Below are 26,909 nucleotides of genomic sequence, written 5' to 3'. Positions count from 1 at the left end.
GTGAAAATCTGGTCAATGGACATTTCTATTGACAGGATCTGTAGAGGGCGCTGTGGAGTAGCTAAAACCTCCGGTGAAATATTTTCTTTTGTGTCTTAAAGCATAATGTATACGCATTTCATTTACATACGGCCGTCTGCATATTTTACGCGCTGGGAAAGGCCACTTAACGCCCTCATTAGCATAATTTATGCGAGCATAATGTATGCGCACCACGCCCTCACGCATTTCCAAACCATGCCCCGCCCCCAATTTGCATATGTCGTCTAAGCTCCTCCCCTTCATTTACATACGGTCATCTGCATTTTTTACGCGCTGGGAAAGGCCACTTAACAGCCTCATTAGCATAATTTATGCGAACCACACCCACACGCATTTCCAAACCACGCCCCGCCCCCAATTTGCATATGTCGACTAAGCTCCTCCCCTTCATTTACATACGGCCGTCTGCATTTTTTACGCGCTGGGAAAGGCCACTTAACAGCCTCATTAGCATAATTTATGCGAACCACACCCACACGCATTTCCAAATCATGCACCGCCCCCAATTTGCATACGTCGACTAAGCTCCTCCCCTTCATTTACATACGGTCGTCTGCATTTTTTACGCGCTGGGAAAGGCCACTTAACGCCCTCATTAGCATAATTTATGCGAGCATAATGTATGCGCACCACGCCCACACGCATTTCCAAACCATGCCCCGCCCCCAATTTGCATATGTCGTCTAAGCTCCTCCCCTTCATTTACATACGGCCGTCTGCATTTTTTACGCGCTGGGAAAGGCCACTTAACAGCCTCATTAGCATAATTTATGCGAACCACACCCACACGCGTTTCCAAATCATGCACCGCCCCCAATTTGCATACGTCGACTAAGCTCCTCCCCTTCATTTACATACGGTCGTCTGCATTTTTTACGCGCTGGGAAAGGCCACTTAACGCCCTCATTAGCATAATTTATGCGAGCATAATGTATGCGCACCACGCCCACACGCATTTCCAAACCATGCCCCGCCCCCAATTTGCATATGTCGTCTAAGCTCCTCCCCTTCATTTACATACGGCCGTCTGCATTTTTTACGCGCTGGGAAAGGCCACTTAACAGCCTCATTAGCATAATTTATGCGAACCACACCCACACGCGTTTCCAAATCATGCACCGCCCCCAATTTGCATACGTCGACTAAGCTCCTCCCCTTCATTTACATACGGTCGTCTGCATTTTTTACGCGCTGGGAAAGGCCACTTAACGCCCTCATTAGCATAATTTATGCGAGCATAATGTATGCGCACCACGCCCACACGCATTTCCAAACCATGCCCCGCCCCCAATTTGCATATGTCGTCTAAGCTCCTCCCCTTCATTTACATACGGCCATCTGCATTTTTTACGCGCTGGGAAAGGCCACTTAACAGCCTCATTAGCATAATTTATGCGAACCACACCCACACGCATTTCCAAATCATGCACCGCCCCCAATTTGCATACGTCGACTAAGCTCCTCCCCTTCATTTACATACGGTCGTCTGCATTTTTTACGCGCTGGGAAAGGCCAACATATCTCAGAAAGGTTCTGAGATATGTTGTAGTGCTCTCCGAGACGAACATTTTGATATCCCATATGTCCCTCTACGACCTTCTCTTCCCTCGGATTTCCAATTTCACAAGGCTCATAGAGTGTATACCCCTTAGAGCCCTTTGTCCAGCAAACCAAAGTTACCAATCAACTCACACAAGTGTTTGTGTGCGAGGAGAGTTATATAGGCTTGTTCGTCTCTGCGAGACGAACACGCTGATGTGTCTATCATCTCTGTACGACATTCGTGTACGGAGTAAAACGTACCCCTAGTTGGAATTAGGGTTAGCCCCCTAGGGGTCGCTCAGAAATGACACACACGTTCGTCTCGGTGAGCAGATCAAGAATCTGTTTAAATTTTGTCTCTACGCCCCCTAGAACCCGAGCTAGCCCTTCTAGAAGTGTTAGAAACGGACCGAAAGATTTTCAAACAACGGGACCAGCACCAACGGACTTGTCGTCAAAAAGTAAGTCGGAATAAGTGTCTTTTATCAAAAAAAAAATTTAAATTATGTTCGTGGCGTGCGCATTTCGTGTCTTTTTCGCAAACGGAAGGGGTTAAATTTGTCGGAGAGACCCGAAACCAATTCCATTGGATCGGGCATCCTTCATATATGAAAAGAGTGGCCTGCTTAAAACAGAATGTTTTTTTCTTATTTTTGTATTGATTTTAAGGTCCAAACTCCTAGGTAGAGTGACTTTGGCGCAGTTTTAAAGGTTTTAAAGTGTCGGAGAGACACGAAACCAATTCCATTGGATCGGGCATCCTTCAACGATGAAATTGGTGTCCTGCTTAAAACAAACGGATTTTTTTTGAATTTCTTATTGATTTTAAGGACAGAAGGCCGCTTTTGAAGCCTAAATTGACCTTTTGCTTGACCTTTCGAGTTAGGAGTGTCGTAGAGACACGAGACCGGGTGCGTTGGATTGAGCGTCAAAAGACGAGTCAGAAAAAGTGTAATTTGCACCCAATTTTGATACTAACCGTAACCCTAGTTTACAGCCCTAACCCATTCTTGTGAAATCTTCTAAGTCCAGACCTTAATTAATTAATTAATTAATTAATTAAAGAATCCGTACGCAGTCGGGGGAAAGTTAGTTGTACCAGTGAGCCCAGCCAATGCCGGGGCCAATGTGTCCTTTCGGCCTGGTGCAGACAGGGAAATAATTAATTAAATGAATTAATTAAATAAATAATGTCAAATGTTGCAATTCCAAACATTCAAACATAACCCGCTTTACTGCAGTCTATATTAGTAGCCTAGTATAGTAGTATTAAAATGTATTCATCATCTGATCCACAAGCCCACATGCAGCCTTGTAGATCGGCTGTTTTTATTGTTTTATTTTTTAAATTGTTTCCCCCTGACTTAGTCTTTTCTAGGATCACCTTTATGTTGAGCTTGTACCAGTGAACTGTACTGTCAATGACACTGTACATACCTATGACAGTCCTATATCAATAATTAGTTCATTCGTGAATGACTTCCCTGTGGAAATATCATGTGTATTACGTATCTATCTATCTTCCTAAGTCACATGCATTCACATTGCACTGATGTGAATGCACTACACCTCCAAGATTCCCATGTACCTGACAAACTACTTCTTAAAGGTCAAGGATGTTCACAATCACAACACCAGAGGCAGCTCCACTAATCATCATCAACGTAGATTTAACACTAAACAAGGCTCTAACTCGTTCTCCTGCTACACCATCAACATGTGAAACGCCCTTCCTCAAGCCCTAAAGGAGAGCAAATCCCTAGCCTCCTTCAAAATTGGTATGAAAAGTCACCTTCAGACAGCTGCTACCCGTGACTTGTAAATAGACTAAGCCCCCATGCTCCCCCCCCCCCCTTTTCTCTTTTTTGTTTTTGATGTTATGCTTTTGAAACTGATATTATCCTAGATAAAGTACTATGTTCTATCCGTCTAAGCCTCGGCTTTCTAGGATCTCCTTTTAGTTGACCTTGTACCAGTGATTTGTACTGTCATGAAACTGTACTTTTTTCTATTGCAAACTTCTAATAAATTCTTCAATCAATCAATCAAAAACTGAACGCACGCACGCACGCACGCTGCGCAGGTTAGCTCAGCAGCTGGCTTTTTTTTTTTTGGAAAGCTCCAGCCAGAGTCAGGCGCCGAGGTGGGGGGACGGCACCAAGCCGGACTTGCGAGCCCAGGCCGCTGCCCCTCCCAACCCACTGGAGCCAGGTGGTGGCAAGTGAAATAAAACAGTAGGTCCCCATCAACAGATGGCGCTCTACCCAAGGAATTCTCCCCCACTCACTCACCTGACACACCAGGAAGTGCAGTGCACCAGTCTGTGTTGGAGAAGCAACGTGCATGCTGCACTGCTGCTGCTGCCTCGAGATCACTCATCTATATACAGTACGTGTGTGTGTGTGTTCACTAACAGTGTTAGACTGCTCAGTAATCATTGCTATAGAGTGTTTGTTCAGTAACAGTGTTACACGGCTCTATATTGTCACAGGAATCATTCTTGTTTGTTCCCTAACAGTGTTACACTGTGATATGAAAGAATCCACACGAGGGCAGTGTTTCCATTCTCAACTCACTGAGAGGGAGTCACAACAATGTCAGCATGTGGTTTTTTCCTCTCTTTTTTTACATTTAGGGGAATGCTGCTTGTGCTGTATATTCTAGTGGACCTGTCTATTTATTACATTCACTACATTGATTTAAAAATCCGGGGTTTTCAGCTGAGAGAGAGATGAAGCAGGGACCCCCACAACCTGTTCATAGATTCCATATAGTTTCATTCTTTGACAGCACGATCGTCAGTGTATTTTGGATTCATGTCAATTTGTGTTGTCAGATATTTAACCACTTGAACCGTCAATACTCAATAAACTTGACCTTTCACTCTGTACTTAGTCTGCTCTTTTTCCCCTTATACGCCAAACCTCTGCCAAAAATAGCCGATCTACAAGCTCACAATGAGCTTGTAGATCTGCTATTTTTGGCTAAAGTTCTCATAGGAGAGATAACAGGCCAACGTTGATCAAAATAACAATTCTTCTACATTCTCTTAATTTCTAGACTTCTTGTAAATTAATTAATGCAAATGTTTAACAATAGTTTAACTCTTGAGAGGATAAAATGGAACCAAATGGTTGGTTACCAACTCTCCATCCTTTAGCTGGGGACCACTGAACCCCCTCAAGGTCCACAGGTGGTCCCCGGACCACTGGTTGAGAACCACTGCTCTAATGATTACTGTCAGAAATAGAGAGTCCACATGGAACCACATTTGGTTCCATTGATTGATTGATTGATTGATTGAGGTTACAGTTAATTTGTCTGTACTTTGGTTGTATTGTTTATTGATTCCTCTGTTTTTATTCTGTTGTAAAGCACTCTGGTCGGCATTGTCGTTTTTAAATGTGCTATAAATAAAGTTTTGATTGATTGATTGATTGATTGTAACTCTGAGAGTGTACAAATGGAACCAAATGGACCACCGGTCTGTAACTCTGAGAGTGTACAAATGGAACCAAATGGACCGCCCTGAAAACGCCCTGAAAAACCACTCACAGACCTTGTATCAGTGAACTGTCATGAAACTGTACCTTTTACTATGCAATACTTCTAATAAATACCTCAATCAACAACAACCAGAGGTTCAAGCGAGGAGAAAAATAACAAAGTTAAAAATGTAAAAACTGTGGTTAAAAGCCCAGATTAAAAAAGTGAGTCTTAAGAAGGGACTTAAAAACCTCAATAGACTGGGCAGACCTGACACGAAGAGGAAGGTCGTTCCACAGCCTAGGGGCGGCCACGGCTAAAGTGAGGTCGCCCCTAGTTATGAGTCTGGCAGTAGCAGTGGGGTTCAATAACGAAAGGTCAGCTGACCGTAAGGCTCTAACTGGGTTGTATGGTTCAACCAGTTCAACCAGGTAGGTAGGAGCCAGCCCGTTAATGGATTTAAAAGCAATTCAAAGGATTTTAAAATCAATTCTAAATTTGATGGGGAGCCAATGAAGAGAGGCCAGGACAGGGGAGATGTGGTCCCGCTTTTTGGTGCCAGTAAGTAGGCCGCATTCTGGACCAACTGTAGGCGCTTTAGTGATGCTTGGTCAATACCAGAATATAAAGCATTACAATAATCCAGTCTACTTGAAATAAAAGCATGTATTAAAACTTCAAGGTGTTTGTGGGGGAGATATGGTTTTACTTTAGAAATTAAACGTAACTGAAAGAAGCTGGATTGAATCACAGAGCTGATTTGTTTGTGGAATTTAAAAGAGCTGTCAAATATAAAACCAATGTTCTTAACAAAGGGACGGAGATTAGGGGTTAGGGAGCCCAGGGAAACAGAGGAGGAGGGAGCATCTTTGTTACAGACCTGTAAGGGTCCATTTGGTTCCATTTGTACTCTCTTGGTGAGCTTGTAGATCTACCATTTTGAGAGAATAAATAAATACCAATCGATATTTGAGGTCCCAGCAAATATAAATGAATACAAATAATAGTCAATTATTTAACAATAATAATAAATATATACAAATCTATAGATGAAGTCCCAGTTTATATAAATAAATACTACTAATAATGATTTAATAATAATAAATAAATACTACTAATAATAATGATTTAATAATAATCAATAAATACGAATAATAATGATTTCATAATAATAAATAAATACAAATCTATAGATGAAGTCCCAGCATAAATAAATAGGCTACTACTAGTAATGATTTAATAATAATAAATAAATACAGATCAGGTCCCAGCATATATTAATAAATACTAATATAATGATTTAATAATAATACATAAATACAGACTGCTGGGCGGAACCTTTTCATCTCTCCTCGTTCACCGGAAGTAAGAGGGAGCAGTTTGAGTGACGGAGCGGAAGCAGCGTGAGGTGAGTGTAGTTCTCTGTGTGTGTGTGTGTGTGCATTTAATATCTGGAATTCATCAATATCACTTCAGTTTAACCTCGCAGCCTCTAATATGCTTATAGCTCAACTCTCTTCACCGAAAAAAACAGCAGATCTACAAGCTGTGAGCTTGTAGATCTGCTGTTTGGAGTTTTCAAATCTTACATCAAATGGGTCTGAAAAGTCACCTTCAGACTCTGCTACTCGTGACTTGTTAATAGACTAAGCCCCCTTCTGTTGTTTTTATCACCCTGTTTTTTATTATTTTATTTTCTATTCATAATAATAATAATACATCTTATTTATAAGGTGCCACTCAAGGTCAACTCAACAACTTAAAAACAACAGTTAATACAAAAATCACAATTAAAAGCAGAAACAGAACAGTTTGCAGCAGAGCAGCAGAACTCAATATGCCTGCCTAAACAGGTGAGTTTTAAACGTGGGGATTGAGTCAGTGTTTCTGATGTCAGGGGGGAGGGAGTTCCAGAGGTGAGGGGCAGAGTGGCTGAAAGCTCCTAACTCCATGGTGGAGACACGGACTGGGGGGGGGGGGGGGGGGTCGAGGAGGTCAGACAGCTATGGAGGGGCGAGGTTATGGATGGCCTTGAAGGTATGGAGGAGGATTTTATAGTCGATGCGCTGTTTGATGGGAAGCCAACAGAGTTGGTATAAAACAGGGGTGATGTGATTGATGGCAGGGGTTCTGGTGATAATATGGGCAGCACAGCGTTTCTGCTGATGTTATCCTATGCATAGTACTGTGTTCTATCTGTCTGTCTTTCAATGTTATATGAGATACATAAAGTACTGTGTTCTATCTGTCTGTCTTTCAATGTTGTATGAGATACATAAAGTACTGTGTTCTATTCAATGTTATATGAGATACATAAAGTACTGTGTTCTATCTGTCTGTCTTTCAATGTTATATGAGATACATAAAGTACTGTGTTGCATCTGTCTGTCGTTCAATGTTATATGAGATACATAAAGTACTGTGTTCTATCTGTCTGTCGTTCAATGTTATATGAGATACATAAAGTACTGTGTTCTATTTGTCTGTCTTTCAGTGCTATATGAGATACATAAAATACTGTGTTCTATTCAATGTTATGAGATACATAAAGTGGTTCCTGTGTAAATAAGCAGTAAAGCTTACTAGGATCTCCTTTTAGTTGACCTTGTACCAGTGATTTGTGCTGTCATGAAACTGTACTTTTTTCCTATTGCACACTGTTCATAAACTCTTCAATCAATCATTATCACTCTACATAAATATTATATGCACATCTTTCTCACTAAGATACGATATGTGACTGAGAAATATCAGTTTCCATCAGAACTGAGTGAAAATAACTTTATACTTGATGTTTAACCACTTGAACCCCAGCATCACTATTCTGGGGGGAAGGTTCACCAGAAATACAAGCTCACAGCTTGTAGATCTGCTGTTCTTTTTGGTAAAGAGAGTTGAGGTTGTTGGAAAAAGAACTCATCAAGTACAGTGCAAATCAGGTGTGTTTCACTAAGCATAATGTAGTGATATTGATGATGAATTCCAAATGTTATCAGATTATTCTGGGTCACCTTTGGACTGGCATCACAGCACCCTAGGGTGCCACAGCACCCACTTTGGGAAACCACTGTGTGTGTGTGTGTGTGTGTGTGTGTGTGTGTGTGTGTGTGTGTGTGTGTGTGTGTGTGTGTGTGTGTGTGTGTGTGTGTGTGTGTGTGTGTGTGTGTGTGTGTGTGTGTGTGCGCGCGCGTGCGTGCAGTTTAGTATTGGCCTAGTATTAGTGTGTGTTAATGTTGTTAACTATGCATGATGAGCTTGTAGAATTATTCTCTTAGCCTGTAAAAGACAAATGTCAATAAACTTGATTTCACTCGTTTTAAGTCTGTGTCCATCTGGATAGAGGCCAAGCAGAAATAGTGACAGTAAAGTTGATTAAATGTAATCAATGTTGTGTTCTGTGTCTCCTTACTAGCATCGTCCAGTTTCTCTTCATCCTGATCATCGTCCAGTTTCTCTTCATCCTGATCATCGTCCAGTTTCTCTTCATCCTGATCATCGTCCAGTGCAGACATGTTGAGAAGAGCTTCCACTCAGGTGAGACGATCACTCCTTTTATGGGTTTAATGATGCTTAGCCTGATAGTTCACTTCAGACACATTATTGTGACTGAAAGTCGCAGTATTCCATGAGAAATGTCTCAGTTTGTCCGTCCATCAGACACATTTGTACAGTCTATTGGTTCCCTTGTCACTGTGACATCACAGGTGACATCACCTATTAGCCGGGAATCCAGTCACCAAAATGGGAGAGGACCTGTGATGTTCTGCCGCACTTTTTATTTCTGTTTTATCTATTAGTTTGGTCATTAAGGTCCACAGAATGAGAGGCCTGCTCTGCCGGAAACATCGCGAAAAAAAGTTATGGCCATTTGTATATTCACTGTCCCATTGATTCCACTAGAAATATTAAAAAAAGAAAATAAATCTGCTTTAAGTAGCATGTGAGGGGTCAAACTAGGGGTTCTTCATCATTCTGAATCCATTGCAAGCATTTATTTTGCATGAAAAACATTCCTTGGGCAACATTTTGGCCACCCAAAACTGTGAAAAGTGGAAAAAAAGTGAACAGATCCGTGTCGATCACATGACTGTCGAGATACTGCCTACCGATTTGTAGGATTTTTGGACAACATCTGTAAGAGTAGTGCACAGAAATGTGTTTTGCGAACATCGGCCACTAGGTGGCGCTAGAAAAGGCCCATCTGAAAAATTTAGGGCAGAGGTTCTAGATTGGCATCCAGGGAATGTGTGTGCTCACTTTGGCAGCGACCGGGCCAACGGCGACTGAGATTAGGTGCACACAAACTGCGAGGACACACGGACGGACGGACGGACGGACGGACGGACGGACGGACGGACGGACGGACGCACGCACGGACGGACACACGGACGGACGGAGGGGAAAACATACTCTCCCCCATGCCTTCGGCTGGTGGAGACAACAATGCAATAAGAACAGAACAATAGCATACAACGAAATAGGCACAAAAGAGACAAACATATTAGCACCAATGAGGGAAATCAGGTGTCGCTAAAAGCCAGGGAAAAGAAATGCGCTTTTAAGAGTGATTTAAAAATAGCAATGGACTGGGCAGCTCTGATGTGTATGGGCAAATTATTCCAGAGCCTAGGGGCAGCCGCCGCGAAGGCCCGCTCATCCCTAGTTGTTTTATTGGTTGCTGTCTTGGTCAGCAGCAGCTGGTGGGCTGGGGAGCAGTCGGAGATGAGTTCTGCAAGTGACCTCTAACCCATTCTAACCCATTCTAACTCTAACCCATTCCTAATTTTAAAAACAGACATTAAAATCTTCAAATTGATTGGGAAGCGGACAGGGAGCCAGTGGAGTGAGGCTAAAGTGAAAATGAATGGTCATGTAGAACAGGGTTTCCCATTTTGGTCTCAGGGCACCCCATAAATATTTTTTTAATCCGAGGCACCCCTACATTATAATTTTCACTCCCAGCACCTTATATTTATAGCATATCGTCGTTGGCGGGTGGAAACCTTGTATGTCCAAAACCGTTCGTTTTGTATTTATTCTCTATAAAATCCCTAACCCTAAAAACCCTAACCCTCGCATCGCGAGGCGTTGTGTGCTTGTAGATCGGCTGTTTTCACTAGTTTTGTGCGACAGTCTTTACCAAAAGATGTCCACATTTGAAACTTGGAGATACGAGGTTTCTGCCCGACAGTGACGATATATTAGTGATTATGTTGCGAGGAAAACGTTGAGATAATAGCCATTTCAGTTAGAACTGACTGAAAAAAACTGTCCAAATAAATTCCAAATATTATCAAATGATCTCGTGGCACCCCTGGACTGCCGTCATGGCACCCCAGTGTGCCCCGTCACCCACTTTGAAAACCTCTGATGTAGAATGTGCTGTTAGGTGACAGCCCTAACTGTTACCATGTCCTTTATCACTCTGTCCTCATGTCCTCTGTCCGTCCCTCAGCCGGCCTCCCAGTTCTTCTTTGACCTGGGTCAGAAGCAGGGTGGGGGTCCCGGGGGGCCGCAAGAGACACTCTGACGGAGACAGACAGCGGCGGGACGGAGATGGACACGGCCGTGGACACCCGGGCGGGGACGGACGAGGACAGGGAGGAGACGGAGGAGAGAGACAACACAAACAGCCACGCAGACCCCGTGAGTTCACACACACACACACACACACACACACACACACACACACACACACACACACACACACACACACACACACACACACACACACACACTGCACCTTAGGGGTGGGAGATACGGAAAAATACTATATCAACATGTTTTCCCAAGCTGTATCACGATACACAATCTTATCGCAATTCTTTTTCATGTTGGTTTTTATGTTTATTTTTCAAGTTACTTAACAGTACAACAACCTACAGTACAAGGTAACAAAAACTAAAATAAAAAGTAGTAACAGACCATTTAGACCAGTGGTCCTCAAAGTGGGGTCCAGGGACTCTCTGGCTTCCTTTTGGGAGGTCTAAAATTGACCCTTACAAGTATGTAACTCTGACAGTGTACAAATGAAACCAAATGGACCCTTATGGGTACATTTGTTCATTTGTACAATGTCAGATTTAAGGGGAGACCTTGACATTGTAAAGTTTGAGAACTACGGTACTGATTTAGACCAACATGCAGGTTTAAATGCATTCTGCAATGAATCTCTGTATTAACAATTCAATATATCATAATATATATGATATCTATGAAAAGGAATATCAACAATATCTACCGGTATATATATTTTTTGCTATAGATTTTGTGACCCATTTTTCACCCAGTGCCAATAGAATATCCTAAACTGTAATCCTGGGCTCTGCTCTCCCTCTGCCAACCTGGGGAGAGCCCTGAACTGAGCTCATGCTTCCTTCAGTGATTACTTCGTCTGCTTCCACATGTAGTGGGCGGTGCCCCTATTTATTTTAAATGGTGTAGTTTTAAATTATTAGTGCATGTTTATATGATCTGGTAAGAGAATATTAAGGGATTATCCTGTAGTGTGATGATGCTACCAGATTTCAATGCTCTCTCAGTCTGTGGTGAAGATGAGCTCTGAGGCGGTGCAGGAGATGGAGCGATACAAGAGCTCCCTGCAGAGCTTCTACCAGAGCGCAGCGCGCTGTCATGTTCGAGAGGAACTACAGGAGTCAGCACATGCAGCTGCAGGTACACACTGGTCCTGTTTATCGTGTTCGAGAGGAACTACCGCAGTCAGCACATGCAGCTGCAGGTACACACTGGTCCTACATAGAGATGTCAACAGGCTTGTGCACACATAGACATCAAAGGGGGCTCGAGCTTCTGCCCTTTTATCCGTCCTCTCCGGAACATGAATGCAGTTTTTACTATGGTGAAAGAAATGCTAATGCCCCCTCTTTCCATGCCACACCTGAAGGCAGCATTCAAGAGAATTGCCCTGTCCAAACACTTTGTGCCCCCTCTATGTAGAAATCCAAGATCACAAGACCTCCAAGATCACAGCGTGTCGCAACACAGCACGTTGTGAGCTTGGAGGTCTGCTATTTCTGGTGCTCTTTTAGAAATTTCAGTCCCTGTCTCTCTAACTTTCTCTGCACGTCCCTGGCCGTCACAATTCAACATTTAAACTGATGATTAATTGTCTTACGATTGACAATTTAATTGTGTTTTTGGCGTTCAAGACTGGAACATGTGAATACAAACTTTAACTTCTGTTTGTAATTTAGGTTTCATAATCACACACTGCACAGGGCAGATTACCGACATATTTAATCATTTTATACTTTAATAGTTGTAAGCAGATTTACAAGCGTTGTAGCTTTCTCGCTATGAAACATGAGTAGCAGACATGTTGTGTTTGATTACTAGTTCGTAGAGCTCCTATTCTGCCTGTTTCTTTGGTTAGCAAGTAGCAAGCTACAGGCTAGCCAGCTACATAACAACACCAATAACAACTACGTCATCTGCTTTGCTACTGTTGTGATTGGTCAGGCGGTGAACCAACCAACGCCCATCCCAGAAACGACTGCAGATGAAAGCACGTTCAGACTGAATAATGGAGTGAAACGAAATGTCAATCCAGGCTGAGTGTCAGGCTACAAGACATGGGCTTTTGGATCCAACTCAACAGTCCACTGTCTCTGTGTCGCCCCCTGCAGGTGGTGGGGGTCCCTGCAGACAGGTGTGCTACTGAGGACCTGAAAGAGGCCTTCATGGTGCAGGCTCAGGAGCAGCAGATGGAGCTGATGGAGATCCCTGAACACACTGATCTGAAGCAGGTGCACGCACACACACACACATGATGGAGATCCCTGAACACACTGACCTGAAGCAGGTGCACGCACATACACACACATGATGGAGATCCCTGAACACACTGACCTCAAGCAGGTGCACGCACATACACACACATGATGGAGATCCCTCAACACACTGACCTCAAGCAGGTGCACGCACACACACACACACACATGATGGAGATCCCTGAACACACTGACCTCAAGCAGGTGCACGCACACACACACACACATGATGGAGATCCCTGAACACACTGACCTCAAGCAGGTGCACGCACACACACACACACACATGATGGAGATCCCTGAACACACTGACCTGAAGCAGGTGCACGCACACACACACACACATGATGGAGATCCCTGAACACACTGATCTGAAGCAGGTGCACGCACACACACACACACATGATGGAGATCCCTGAACACACTGATCTGAAGCAGGTGCACGCACACACACACACATGATGGAGATCCCTGAACACACTGATCTGAAGCAGGTGCACGCACATACACACACACACACACACACACACACACACTGATCTGAAGCAGGTGCATGTACACACACACACACACACACACACACACACACACACACACACACACACACACACACACACACACTGACCTGAAGCAGGTGCACGTACATACACACACTGACCTGAAGCAGGTGCATGTACACAAACACACACACGGTTGGATTTTTTAACAGAAGATATCTGCAGTTGCACTGGCAGAATATTTAGAGAAAGCATGTGACAAACGGACAAAGAAAACATACAGTTTATAACACGTGAGGTATGTTTGTTTTTGGCATTTCCTTTTCTTTCCTTCCTTTTCATGTATTTTATTTATTTTATTATTGCTGTGCAGTCTCCAGTAATTGAATGTGGTATTGTTTATTCATGTTTGGTGTCTTATAATCCTGTAAGGGATGGGTCTTTATGACAAGACACAGAAATACAAATTCATTCATTCATTCACACTGACCTGGCATGCACGCATACACAAACAAAGGTTGCTGCACTTTCTTTCTGGCTGACTGTGTGTGTGTGTGTGTGTGTGTGTGTGTGTGTGTGTGTGTGTGTGTGTGTGTGTGTGTGTGTGTGTGTGTGTGTGTGTGTGTGTGTGTGTGTCTCCAGGGACTCCATACTTCTACGTCCAGTTGGATTCAGGAGATAAACTCTACCATCGCATCCATACACACTTCCCTCTGCAGTTTGGAAGGTGATGGATTCACTGCAGAATATTATTTTAACATAATATAATAATATTATTTTAATGTGAAGAAGAAGATTGTGATTTCAATCTATTTCACTCATTTAGCACATACAGTATGACATGACAAGTTGTTAAAAAGGGCCAAAACTAAGCAAAACTAACTAATAGGATTTATTTTAAAGCCAAGAAAGAACTATCTATGGCTCGTTCATAGAAACATTAAATGACGAATAGTGATGAATAGTGTAGGCTTTGTTTTTGACTCTTTTAGAGGAGCCAGTTTGGAGTTGCAGCAACATGTAGGTGTTCTTTCACAGCGGTTTTAAAGGAGACACTCCTTTAGAGCTGTCAGCCAATATGCTATATTTGACTATATATATACACACACTAGGGCATTCACGAATAGTGATTTTTAGTATTCGAATTATTCAACCTCAAAGTATTCGAATAGTGGAACATTGTGAAAATAGCAGATCTACATGCTCACAACGCCTGGCATTGCGAGGCGTTGTGAGCATGTAGATCTGCTATTTTCTCAATATTTATCTGCGGAACCGAGTCACATTAAATGTAATACCTACAATTCCAAGTGCTTGTCAGGGTGGGGGTCCCCAGTTCAAATATGTTTATTTTGGGGGTCATGGCGTGTGTGTGTGTGTGTGTGTGTGTGTGTGTGTGTGTGTGTGTGTGTGTGTGTGTGTGTGTGTGTGTGTGTGTGTGTGTGTGTGTGTGTGTGTGTGTGTGTGTGTGTGTACGTACGTACGTACAGGGAGGTCCTGGCCAGCGAGGCGGTCCTCAACATCCCAACGTGCGCCGACTGGAAGGAAAGGAATGCAAGCAGAGCAGACAGGAAGAGGAGGAGCTTAGCAAGACGCTCCGAGAGCTCTTCCAGCCCTTCGACTTCTCATTGGACGACTGAGAGACAGCTGACCATGACGGACGCTTCTCATTGGAGGACTGAAAGACAGTTTTCCGTGACGGACACTTCTGTGGCAGCCGTCAGCTGTCATGTCTGCTTGTCAACCCTGTCACGATTTCTGCTTCTGTTGTTGTCTGTGAGGGGTGGGTGATATGGACAAATACAATATCACCATATTCTTCCAAGCTGTATTACGATACACAATCTCATCACGATTCTTTTTCATGTTGGTTTTATGGTTATTCTTTCAAGTTACTTAACAGTACAACCACCTACAAGGTAACAAAAACTAAAAGAAAAAGTAGTAACAGATCATTTAGACCAGTGGTCCTCAAAGTGGGGTCCAGGGACTCTCTGGGTTCCTTTGGGAGGTCTAAAATTGACCCTTACAAGTATGTAACTCTGACACTATACAAATGAAACCAAATTTGGTTTCATTTGTATACTGTCAGAGTTAAGGGGCCACCTTGACATTTTAAAGTTTGAGAACTACTGATTTAGACCAAAATACAGGTTTAAATTAATTCTGCAGTGAATCTCTGTATTAACAATTCAACAAGATTTTCTACAAGGCTCTCCCTCATTGTATCACGAGATACCTCTGAAAAGGAATATTGTGGAGACATTGTATCGTCTCAACGATATTCATCACCATATCGCCCACCCCGAGTGTCTGTCTCTCTGTCTGTCTGTCTGTCTGTCTCTACCTGTCTGTCTAACTGTCAAGTCTTCTCAACTCTTTGACTTTTGACAACTCTTTCACAACAAAGTCCTGGCTTTTCCTTTGTGTTGTTGGCGGGATCGTTTCTTTGTTCACAACCACACTTAACAATTCGGACCGTTTTTACTCTGACAAAGAAATACTGTTGTGCTTATATTATTTGATACGCATTATTTGACAACTTCACCACCAGCAAAACCTCTGTGTCAGGGAAAAAAGAAATCCCGCTGTTTGTCCAAATTAAACTGTTATTTTGTCATGAAAATGTGCCCCAACTAAATGTCTTACGTATTTAGATCACAAGCTCTCGTTAGAATATATATTTTTTTAAACCCAAGGACAGAATTAATCATTTTCACTTAATATTTCTTTCTCCAAACGATATGTAGTTTTGCAGGACTTGCCACAACGAAGTAGGGCATCAAATTATGAACAAAACATAATAAAAAAGGTGAAATATGGACATACATCAGGGCTGGTTTTTCAGGAGCTTTTCATAGATTTCACACATTCACTATCAGTTTGTCATTTAAATTCATGATTTCTTTTGTTTTGTTTATTTCAGCTTTAAACCTAAAGTACTTCAAAACTTGCTAAACTTGAGGTCTGGATCTGTACTTGGTCTGCTCCTTTTTCCCCCCATCTACCCCAAGCCACCACTGAAAATAGACGCCAAAAATAGAGCTTGTAGATCTGCTATTTTTGGCTAATGTTGCCCTCAGAATAGGGATGCTAGTTTTAAGCGGTTAATGTAAAAAAAAAAAGAAAAAATCCTATCACACAACGATTTGGCCAGAGCAGTCGGCCAGAGCAGTCGCATTTTCGCAACGTCCAGGGACAATGAAAAGGAGGGATACTTTTTCTTCTTTTTTTCCTATTGTTCCTTGTATGGTTTGCCGACTCGTGGAACGCTCATAATTGTATATACGGAGAATTATGTGCGGAATGGAGAGGAATCACGCAGTGTTTTTTTTCCTCCACGTTGGATCGGAGCCAACGTGCGGAATGGAGAGGAATCACGCAGTGTTTTTTTTCCTTCACGTTGGATCGGAGCCAAAACATCTCGGCTTCGGTAAACTGACGGTCCTTGGGTCGCTGCTGCTGACTAAGAACAAACCCCAGATGGGCAGAATGGACAGGCGGTCCATCATTTACTTTATTCTGCTTCTTTCTGGTGATATTGAGGTTCATCCAGGGCCCGTAGTCACTCGGCAAGCCGCCCGTCTCACGAGGGAACAACAACTGCTTTCGGAGACAAAGAACCCCAGCGGTGGTAACATCGATACGGGTTCTACTGGTTACGAGTGCTATGGCTGCCCACGCGGCTCTCTACAGCAAAGCCCCAACATTGAGGCTACTTGTGACCAGCTCGCGGCCGTGGTTTTCGAGCCGCCGCCCGATAACAACAGCGCCGACGTGGACCTGGATGTCCCCCTGGATGTCCCCCTGCCGCCCCCCCTCGTCACCGAGGATGTCCCCCTGCCGCCCCCCCTCGTCACCGAGGATGCTGGTGCCCAGCTCGCAGCCGCTGGATCGCCGGAGATGTCCGTCGAGCCGGATGCCCCCCCGCTGGTCCCGCCACCCCCCAGGGATCGTGATCAGTCGTGGCTGGCGCAATATCTTGGCTTTGAAGCTGTCGGCGCCGCTACACCGACCCCCCGTGCGGTCGAAAAGGCATGGATCTCCTCCTGTTTGAGCTCACAGTCGACACAGGAACCTGAGCTCCCCACCCCCACCCCCGCTCCCCCACTTCAGCCTCAACTACAACCGGACTATGATGACCACCTCCCCCCCACGACAAACTTTCCTGTCTCGGTCGTAGACAAAGAGCCCCCCAGCTACGACGATGGCTCGATTACTACAGAGAACATGCACTCTGTTGTTTTTGCCAAACCAGGACTTCATCATGTCCATTTGAACATCAATAGCTTGAATCCCAAAAAACTGGAGTTAATTAAGGGAATGTTTCATGACGGTAAGGCAAAGATTTTATCCTTCTCTGAAACTAAACTTGATGACTCGTTTACGGATGCTAGCATTGAAATTGCCAACTATACTGTAATCAGGAATGATAGAAACAGGTATGGAGGCGGAGTTTGCATGTATGTACACAATGATGTCAATTTTGTCCCCCGTCCAGACTTACACCACAGTTCACTTGAAACTGTATGGATTGAGGTAATCTTTGAACATGCCAAAAACATACTAATATGCGCTGTCTATAGACCACCTGATCAGAATGATTTCTTTGAGCTGTTTGATGAGAGCTTAGCAAAGGTGGACGGTACCGAGTGTCACATTTTGGGCGACTGGAATGTGGACATTTTGCGTAAAGACGCACCCATGTTCAAGTCCTTTGATGGGTTATGCAAGCAATACAGCCTCACTCAGCTTGTCACAGTACCCACCAGGGTGACAGAGCACTCTCAAACCCTCATAGATCTCGTCGTAACCACTGACAAGTCCAAAGTCACCGCTAGCGGGGCTATTGTATGCGGTCTTAGTGATCATTATATGATCTACTCTACCCGAAAAATACACAAACCCAAAGCTAGTGGCCACAGAACTGTCGTTGCTAGAAGCCTGAAGAACTACTCCAGTGAGGCTTTTAATCTCAAACTAGCGGGTGTAGACTTTTCCCCAGAGCTGCAGTGTACAGATGTCGAGGAAGCATGGTGCGGTTTTAAAACCAAATTGACCGATGCTCTAGACGACGTGGCCCCCTTGAATACCACCAGGGTTAAAGCCCGCCAAGAGCCATGGTATAACTCAGATATTGCAGAATCAGCTAGACTCAGAGACAAAAAATACGATGAAAAACGAAAGTGCTGCAAAAAGCTCAAGAAAAAATTCAACCATGACCTCAAAAAACACATTGAGCATCTTACTGCTCAATGCAAGAGACTTAGAAACCAGACAACCGCCCTAGTTAGATCCGCCCAAAAAAACTACATCGACGACAAAATCGATGAATACAAAAACAACCCACGAGACCTATGGAAGTTGCTTAACAACCAATTAGGCTTAAAATCAAAAACCATATGCCACAACATAAACATCAAAACGGACGCCGCTCTCATTTCTGACAAAGGTGAAGTGGCTACCCATTTTAACAAAACCTTTACCACCACAGCCCGTTCACTGGTCAAAAGACTGGTCGCCCCATCTGGGCGGTATGGTGAAGAATTTGTTAATACATTCTACAAAAAACTGGGCGTCAGTAAAGACAGCTTTAAACTTTCCACAGTGACAACTGATGAAGTGTTTAAAAAATTGAGCGCCCTACCTCAACACAAGGCCACTGGCCTTGATAAAATCCCAGCTAGATTTCTCAGAGATTCAGCCGCCACCATTGCTCCAATCATTACCCACATAATTAACCTTTCCATCGAACAGGGTCATGTCCCCCAGGACTTCAAACTAGCAAAAGTAACCCCCCTGCATAAAAAAGGTAGCAAACTAGACCCTGGAAACTACCGCCCCGTTTCCATTCTTAGCTCCATATCCAAAGTCATGGAGAAAATAGTCTACGAACAGATTGCAAGATATCTCGATGAGAATAATCTGATTTACGAGTTCCAATCTGGATTCAGAAAATCCCATTCCACTGACACATGCCTTCTCTATTTGACTGACCAAATCAAACGCGAAGCGGATCAGGGCAAGTATAGTGGCATGGTCATGATGGACCTCCAGAAGGCATTTGACACCGTGGATCATGCTATTCTGATTGAGAAACTAAAAGCCATCGGTCTTGACAGCGCAGCAGTGAGCTGGATGCAATCTTACCTGGTGGGGAGGGAACAGGTGGTGGAGATTAACGGTACCCTGTCCCCCCCCCTCCCAGTAAGCTGTGGAGTTCCCCAAGGTAGCATACTGGGACCTCTGTTGTTCCTAATATACGTGAACGACATGGCATCTGCTTGCGACTGCAACCTGTTCCTGTTCGCGGATGACTCGGCTCTCCTAGTCTCGGGCAAGGACCACTTGCAGGTTGAAAAGACACTTAACTCTGAACTGAGTAAGATCTGCACATGGCTTAACGACAACAAATTATCAATTCACCTGGGCAAAACCGAGTCCATCCTCTTTGGATCAAATCATAACCTCAAAAAGGTAGAGAACTTCACAATCAAAGTGGGTGACAAGGTCATAACACGAAAAAACGAAATCTCCTACTTAGGATGTATCCTTGAAGCTAATCTTTCCAGCGAAAAGATGACTTCAAAAGTAATACAAAAAATCAACCAACGAACTCGTTTCCTACAGAGGATCGCCCCAATGGTCAACTTCAACACACTGAAGACCATAGCTGGTGCAATAATCCAGCCCCTCTTTGACTATGGAGTCCACGTATGGTATCGTGACGCCCCACAAGCCCTAAAAACTAAACTCCAAACAGCCCAAAATAAACTAATTAGGGTCCTGCTTAACCTTCCCAATCAGACTCACCTCACCGCTACTCACCAGTTAAGAGTGGGGTGGCTCAGAGTAGATGACAGAGTACAGCAACTTGCAATGGGCCTGGTGTACAAGATACACTACACCACTATGATACCCAAGTACCTGTCAAAATACTTTAAAAACGTTAAGGATGTCCATAATTACAACACCAGAGGCAGTGCCACAGATCACGTTCAACCCAGAGTCAACTCAAAGAAAGGGTCGAACTCGTTCTTCTGCTACACCACAAAAATGTGGAATGCCTTACCGAAGGCCATAAAGGAGTGTGGATCACTAGCATCCTTTAAAATTGCCCTAAAAAACCACTTACAGGCAGCAGCCGTTCACAACTGGTAAAAACCTAGCCCAACCCTACCCTCCCTGCCCCTTCCTTGTATATACTGTACATACTGATTGTTTAGACTTACTGTTACCTGCCCCTTCCTTGTATATATTGTATATACTGTACTTACTGATTGTATAGACCTACTGTTTTCTTTTTTTCTTTACATATCTACTGCATAGTACTGTGTTCTATTTGTCTGTCATTCAATGTTATATGAGATACTTTAATGGTTTCCTGTTGAAATAAGCTTAGTCTTTTCATGGATCTCCTTTTAGTAGACCTTGTACCAGTGAACTGTACCGTCATGAATCTGTACATTTTCCTATGCAAACTTCTAATAAAGCCTTCAATCAATCAATCAATTGGCGGCCCCCCTTGTGGTAACTCTGAGGACTCCCAAGGGGTCCCGAACCCCCTGTTGAAGACCCCTGGAACGGAGGTTATTTGGATTGTCTTATTTGATGGTTGAATACGGGTGTAGTGTGAGAGTGTGTGCGTTCACGTCCGTCTGACTGTAGTTCTACAGTAATTCAAGTAGTATTTTCTGTCATCTGTTTCTTTTAACTGTTTGGCTTCAGTTACATTTAGGCTATATTTCAAGAAGATCTTTTTTTAGGGACTTGTAAATTCAGAGATGCTGTGCGTGTGTGTACAGATCATGTGCTTTGTTTTGTAGCCTCCAATGAATGACGATTAAACCTTTTTATTTTATACTCTGTGACGTCATAAATAAATATTGTTTACTGGAAAACAACTGAATGTGAGAATGTGTACCGGTGGTAAGTGCTGCTAGGGACCTTTTTAATACCTGACATTTTAAATGAAAGAGCATTACCTCATCAAAAGTAAATCAACAAAACTATCCACCTGTTTCTGCGGGAATCTAATGCAGATAAATGTATTTATGTCTGCTATTAAATCATCCAAGTTATCTCAGTTCCTACATGTCCACCACTAGGGGGTGTTAAACTGCTCGACTGTTAATGTTAGTCTTTTTGGGACCGTACCTATATTCCCCAGGTTCTATGTTCCCCACTTTCTTACCACCTAAACCTAACCTCAGTAAAACTAATGCAGGTTAACCTGTGGGGAACATAGAACCTGGGGAACATAGGGTGGACCCCCTCTTTTTGACCGCTTGTATCCTGTATTAGCCTTTCTTTACAACACTACAACAACATTCTAGACCTAGACCTGATATGGTCATTCATGGCTAGCTCATGTGTTTTTCTATAGTATTAGCCTATTATTGTACGCTCATTTTGTATGTGGGAAAAACATATATTTTGAGAAAGATATCCACCACAAGCAAACATGGCAATGACCCCTGTCTTAGTTGTGCTTGCAGAAAAAGCCAGTAAGTATTTCATTATTCTTTTGAATCACGCCCAGGATTAAAACCCAAGTCTCTTGCGTGAAAGTACAATATCTTCTTAACCACTAGACCAAAAGGGGTACATCCCCATGGACAAGGGGATCCATATATCAAATATCTGATGTGTAAAGTGGTCAAACTTTTGTGCTTGTTGTGGGCTCGCCTGAAAGGCGAGCACACTTGCGCCTGTTAGTGAGAAAATGAAAATAAAAACATCAATGTGTTCAGCTTACTGTGGCAACGTGTGCTATTACTTTTTACAGCAATCGGCCAAATGGTGGTGCTATAGGAAGCCTTCGAAAGTGCAAACTTTGAACAGGTATAGCTCATGCTGTGTTTGAGGTACAGCCATGAAACCCGTATTGTTGCCCACAATTGTTTCGAAGGAACAATATTTTCTAGTATTAGCTTTGCTACCTGTATTTTCATTACATTACCACATTAGCAGTACACTTACATTAGCAAATCAGCTCAACATTATTGCAGAAAAATCAGATTTTACCACTTTTAAGTATACAGCGATAAAATGACCTAAAAATCATTTTCAGAGATGCCAACCAGGTTAGAACCCATCACAAGGGGTTAAAGATTAGTTCTGAATAGGTTGGCAACTTCTACCCCGAGATAGCTGCATATGTCTAAATATCAGCTTCGGCCCCCCGACTAATTCAAACTGGCTACATTTTAATATATTCTCTCTCTCTCTCTCTCTCTCTCTCTCTCTCTCTCTCTCTCTCTCTCTCTCTCTCTCTCTCTCCATGAAATTCACATTTGGCCTGTGGTATGGTTGTCGTTCATTATTGAACAAAAATGCAAACTGGGTTAGAGTTATTACCTGTAAATTGCACTTTAAACAGCCTACTCTTTACTACCTGTAACCTGCCTGCCTATCTACCTACTAGCTTACGGGAGCTCTCTCCATTCCGATATGTCGCCACTCCGAAATTGACTCCTTATTGTCGGAGTGGCGACACTCCCATAGGGGTTATGTTTAGGGTTAGGGTTAGAGATGGGGTTAGTGTCGGAATGGAGACATGTCGGAAAGGAGACATGTTGAACACCCCTGCAGTCAGTACCCTGTCTGCAGACTGCAGCTGAGTCAACAGTGCTAAACGCCCTTCCATGTCGGCTGCTGATCCATGCTCACTGCGCTGGAAACAAACAAGTAGGTTAAACACAGCTTTACATTGTATTTAATAATGTGATATCAACCGCATGTTATGGTATTAAAACAGCCACATTAAAGCTGTGTTCAACACAGGCTATATTCACAGCCCAGTTCAAAACAAAAGGAGACACGATTCATCTGACTGACAACAAGAGTCTCTTCCCACTCTCATTCTGCTCTTTCAAGTTGAGATGATCTGTTCTGACGTATTTTTGTCTATGGTTTGAAGCGTGTGTAAATGAACGGACCAGTCCAGTAGAAAGTATTGTTTATGTCCATAGTTAGTAGCTGCTGTCTACAGCCAAGAGCCAACAGTTCTGCCAACCGGGCTCAGGGGGAAAACTTAACTTCGCATAGCGCTCATCTTGCAGAGAAAGGGGATGAGGGCGGTTGGCTCTGCCAAGTGGCACAACATGACGGCCATATGACCGTCATGTTTCCACCTCAACCATGCTTCTAGCGAGGTAAACAAAGAGCCCCGGCAGGCTAAACAGACTTTCAGATTTCAAAAATAAAGTGCTTAACCAAGGCTAGTTTGTGTCAGAATAGATGCCGTTCAACCAGAATGACATGCCGCTCCCGTGTTGCTTAATAAAAAGCACATTTCGGGTTCTCCTTGTATTTCCTGGTTTTCCACACCAACCCCATCTAGTATGGACACGGAGATGTGGGCGTGGACTCACAAAAACCTGTCCGAAAATACATGGGGAAACAGACAATGATCGGATAAAAATGCTTTTCATTACACAATACGGGAGCGGCATGTAATTCTGGTTAAACGGCATCTATTCTGACACATATTAGCCTTGGGTAAGCACTTTATTTTTGAAATCTGAACGTTTGTTTAGCCTGCCGGGGTTCTTTGTCTACATCGCTAGAAGCAAGGTTAATGTGGAAACATGACGGTCATGTTAATGGCCGTCATGTTTCAGGGCTACGCTTTCATTCTGCTCTCAAAGTTGAGATTCGATCTGTTCTGAGTTCTGACGTCTTAACGTTTCTATAGTCTATGCCATGGTTTGAAGCGTGTGTTCTACTGGAACGGACCAGTCCAGTAGAAAGTATTGTTTATGTCCATAGTTAGTATAGCTGCTGTCTACGGCCAAGAGCCAGCGTGAGCGTACAACAGTTCTGCCAACCGGGCTGAGGGGGAGAATCGCATAGCGCGGCTCATCTTCGAAGAGCAAAGTGCGAGGCTGAAAAGAGATGAGTCTGCTGCTCTGCCAAGTGGCACAACGGGCTGTGCGAGTGTGCGTTGGTCTGGCGAGGGGAGCCCCGGGTTCAAGTCCATATTATAGTCAGTAGCTGCTGTCTACAGCCAAGAGCCAGCACACAACAGTCTGCCAATCTCAGGCTAGTCTGGCATAGCGCTCATCTTGCAGAGAAAGGGATGAGGAGGATGGATTTCTGCTGCCTCTGCCGTGCCAAGTGGCAACAGGCTGAGCAGTGTAGCTCTGATCCTGAACATGCAGTGGTGGAAAAGGTACTCACGTTTTACCCAGTAAAGTTAGCCTAGGCTACTACAGCCAAGATGCAGCGCACAACATTCTGCAATCGGACTCAGGGGGAAAACCTCGCATTGCGCTCATCTTCTATATGACAAAGGGATGAGGATGAGTCAGTTTGGCTGCGGCTCTGCCAAGTCAGTGGCACAACGGGCTGTGCGTTGGTCTGTCGAGGGGAGCCTCGGTTGCAACTTGCAAGTCCCGCTTCCTCGCATCATTACATTCAGATGAACTGGGTCAATTCAATTATATTCAAAGGAGCTTTATTGGCATGAGAAAACATAATGTTTACATTGCCAAAGCACGTTCGAATCATAGTAAAAACAGTTGAAAATGGGGAAAGTTGGGGAAGGGGGATAGCCTACAGTATTATTATGTAAACAGAGCAATGTCACATTGTGTCTTTGTACAGTAGGCTATATACAGGGTATGAAGTGAAGCTTTTTGGAACTAATAGCAGCATTTCTTTTTTCTCAATACGATTTCAATAGAAGGAACAAATAAGGGAAAAGATAAAAGCCTCAAATTGAAAACATGTTTAAAGGTAGGTCTGTCTATACTTTAGGTCTGGATGCCAGTCAATGGTTTGTAATAATTTATTTGTGACACTTGCTTTGGCAATGTAAACGTATGTTTTCTCATGCCAATAAAGCTCCTTTGAATTGAATTGAATTGTAATCCTTAGGGTGGTTGTATTCCATTCTGTAGCCTTCTTTTATCACATCATTTCACACTGCTGTGTTTGCACATTGTTGTATTTCTCCCAGTAGGTATGGGAGTTTTTTTGTCTTTGGTCATGTTTTCAAACTCACTTCGGGTGTGTGTAATCTGTGGGAAGTATGTGTCTCTGTTGTCTTGGTAGGTGGTTAGAAAGTGTAACTCTGTTTCTACCACATTTTGTGTGCAGTGGGCATAGCCTGTCTTCCCATGGGAGCGGGGTCTGTCTGTGTTTCTCTATGGCAAGGCTGTGTTCGCTGAGTCTGTACCTGTAGTCAAGGCTTTCCTGAGTTTTGGGTTGTTTACTGTGCTCAGATATTCTGCCAATGTATATTTTCTTTTTAGTGCTAGATAGCATTCCATTTGCTTCGGTTTTGGGTTCTCTTTCCAGTATGTCAGGTAGCTTTCTTTTTGTTTTCTTATAATCTGGTTTGGTCCAATGGGATTTCCGTCTGGTAGTTGTGCTTGTGTTTGTCCCTGGGCCAGCTGACTCAGTGGGCATCCCTGTAGGTTTTCACTATGGTTGAGGGCTATATGAAGCGTGTCTGGGTTGCCTTCTTTTAGATGTTTATAACATTGAAGTGCTCTCTTTTTTACTTTGATAATGAGTGGGTATTGTCCTAATTCTGCAATGTTTAGGGCTGTCACGATTATGACATTTTAAATGACGATTAATTGTCACTCAAATAATTGCGATTGACCCTTTAAGGGGTCATGCTCAAGCCCCCTCAGCCCTATGTTCCCTCAGCCCTATGTTCCCTCAGCCCTATGTTCCCTCAGCCCTATGTTCCCTCACTCCCTAACAATTTATTATACCCTATGTTCCCTCAACCCTATGTTAGCCCCCAGCCCTATGTTCCCTCAATTCCAAAATAGACCCTATGTTCCCTCAGCCCTATGTTCCCTCAACCCAAAAATAGACCCTATGTTCCCTCAGCCCTATGTTCCCTCAGCCCAAAATAGACGGTGCCATGTCATTGGTCTGACATCTCATTGTTCCGATGTCCCATTAAGGGCGTCTTACTGGGCAAGGTCACGCCATATCTGTCTTGGCCACCAGTCTTGGCCATATATGGATTCTGTTGGTGTGGTTCCCCTAACAGGGCATCATCTGGGAATACCCATATGTGAACTTTTAATTTATGTTATCTTTTATTAATATATATCGCCAATATCGGACCAGTTACCCATATATGGAGATCTCTGTTACCCATGCATTCACAGATATGGCCTTAATAATGTTGACATCAGGGATCTCCATAAATGGGCATATAAAGAGTTAGCATTCTTCAGGTTAACATTCACCAGGTTAGCATTCACCAGCATCGGGAGGTCAGCATTCACAAGGTTAGCATTCGCCAGCATTCAAAAGGTTAGCATTCACCAGTGTCGGCAGGTCCGCATTCACGGGTTAGCATTCACCAGGTTAGCATTCACCAGGTTAGCATTCACCAGCATCGGACGAATGGGGCGTCAGAACAATGAGACGTCGGAAACAATGCCATGGGGGACTGAGATTTTTGGTCTGAGGGAACATAGGGCTGAGGGAACATAGGGTCCTATTTTGGGATGAGGGAACATAGGGCTGATGGAACATAGGGCTGAGGGAACATAAGGCTGAGGGAACATAGGGTTGA

The 26,909-nt window shown here is 43.5% G+C and overlaps 1 protein-coding gene across 1 annotated transcript in view; it reads left to right on the top strand.

The window, feature by feature from the left end:
* LOC308308491 (uncharacterized protein) overlaps window positions 1-26,909 on the top strand; it is a gene marked incomplete at its 3' end in the record, with an annotated part of 306,519 nt that overhangs the window by 259,833 nt on the left and 19,777 nt on the right. The window contains exon 2 of the mRNA XM_080753905.1: window positions 16,517-17,973. Coding sequence (XP_080610031.1) covers window positions 16,655-17,973 — 1,319 coding nt within the window. The 5' untranslated portion in view covers window positions 16,517-16,654. The remainder of the gene's footprint in view (window positions 1-16,516; window positions 17,974-26,909) is intronic.

The sequence above is a fragment of the Nannobrachium achirus genome (assembly GCF_963921795.1).
Source record: "Nannobrachium achirus genome assembly, chromosome: 23".
Lineage (NCBI taxonomy): Eukaryota > Metazoa > Chordata > Actinopteri > Myctophiformes > Myctophidae > Nannobrachium > Nannobrachium achirus.
The sequence above is the reverse complement of the archived record's forward strand: the minus strand, read 5'-3'. Positions and strand labels throughout refer to the sequence as shown.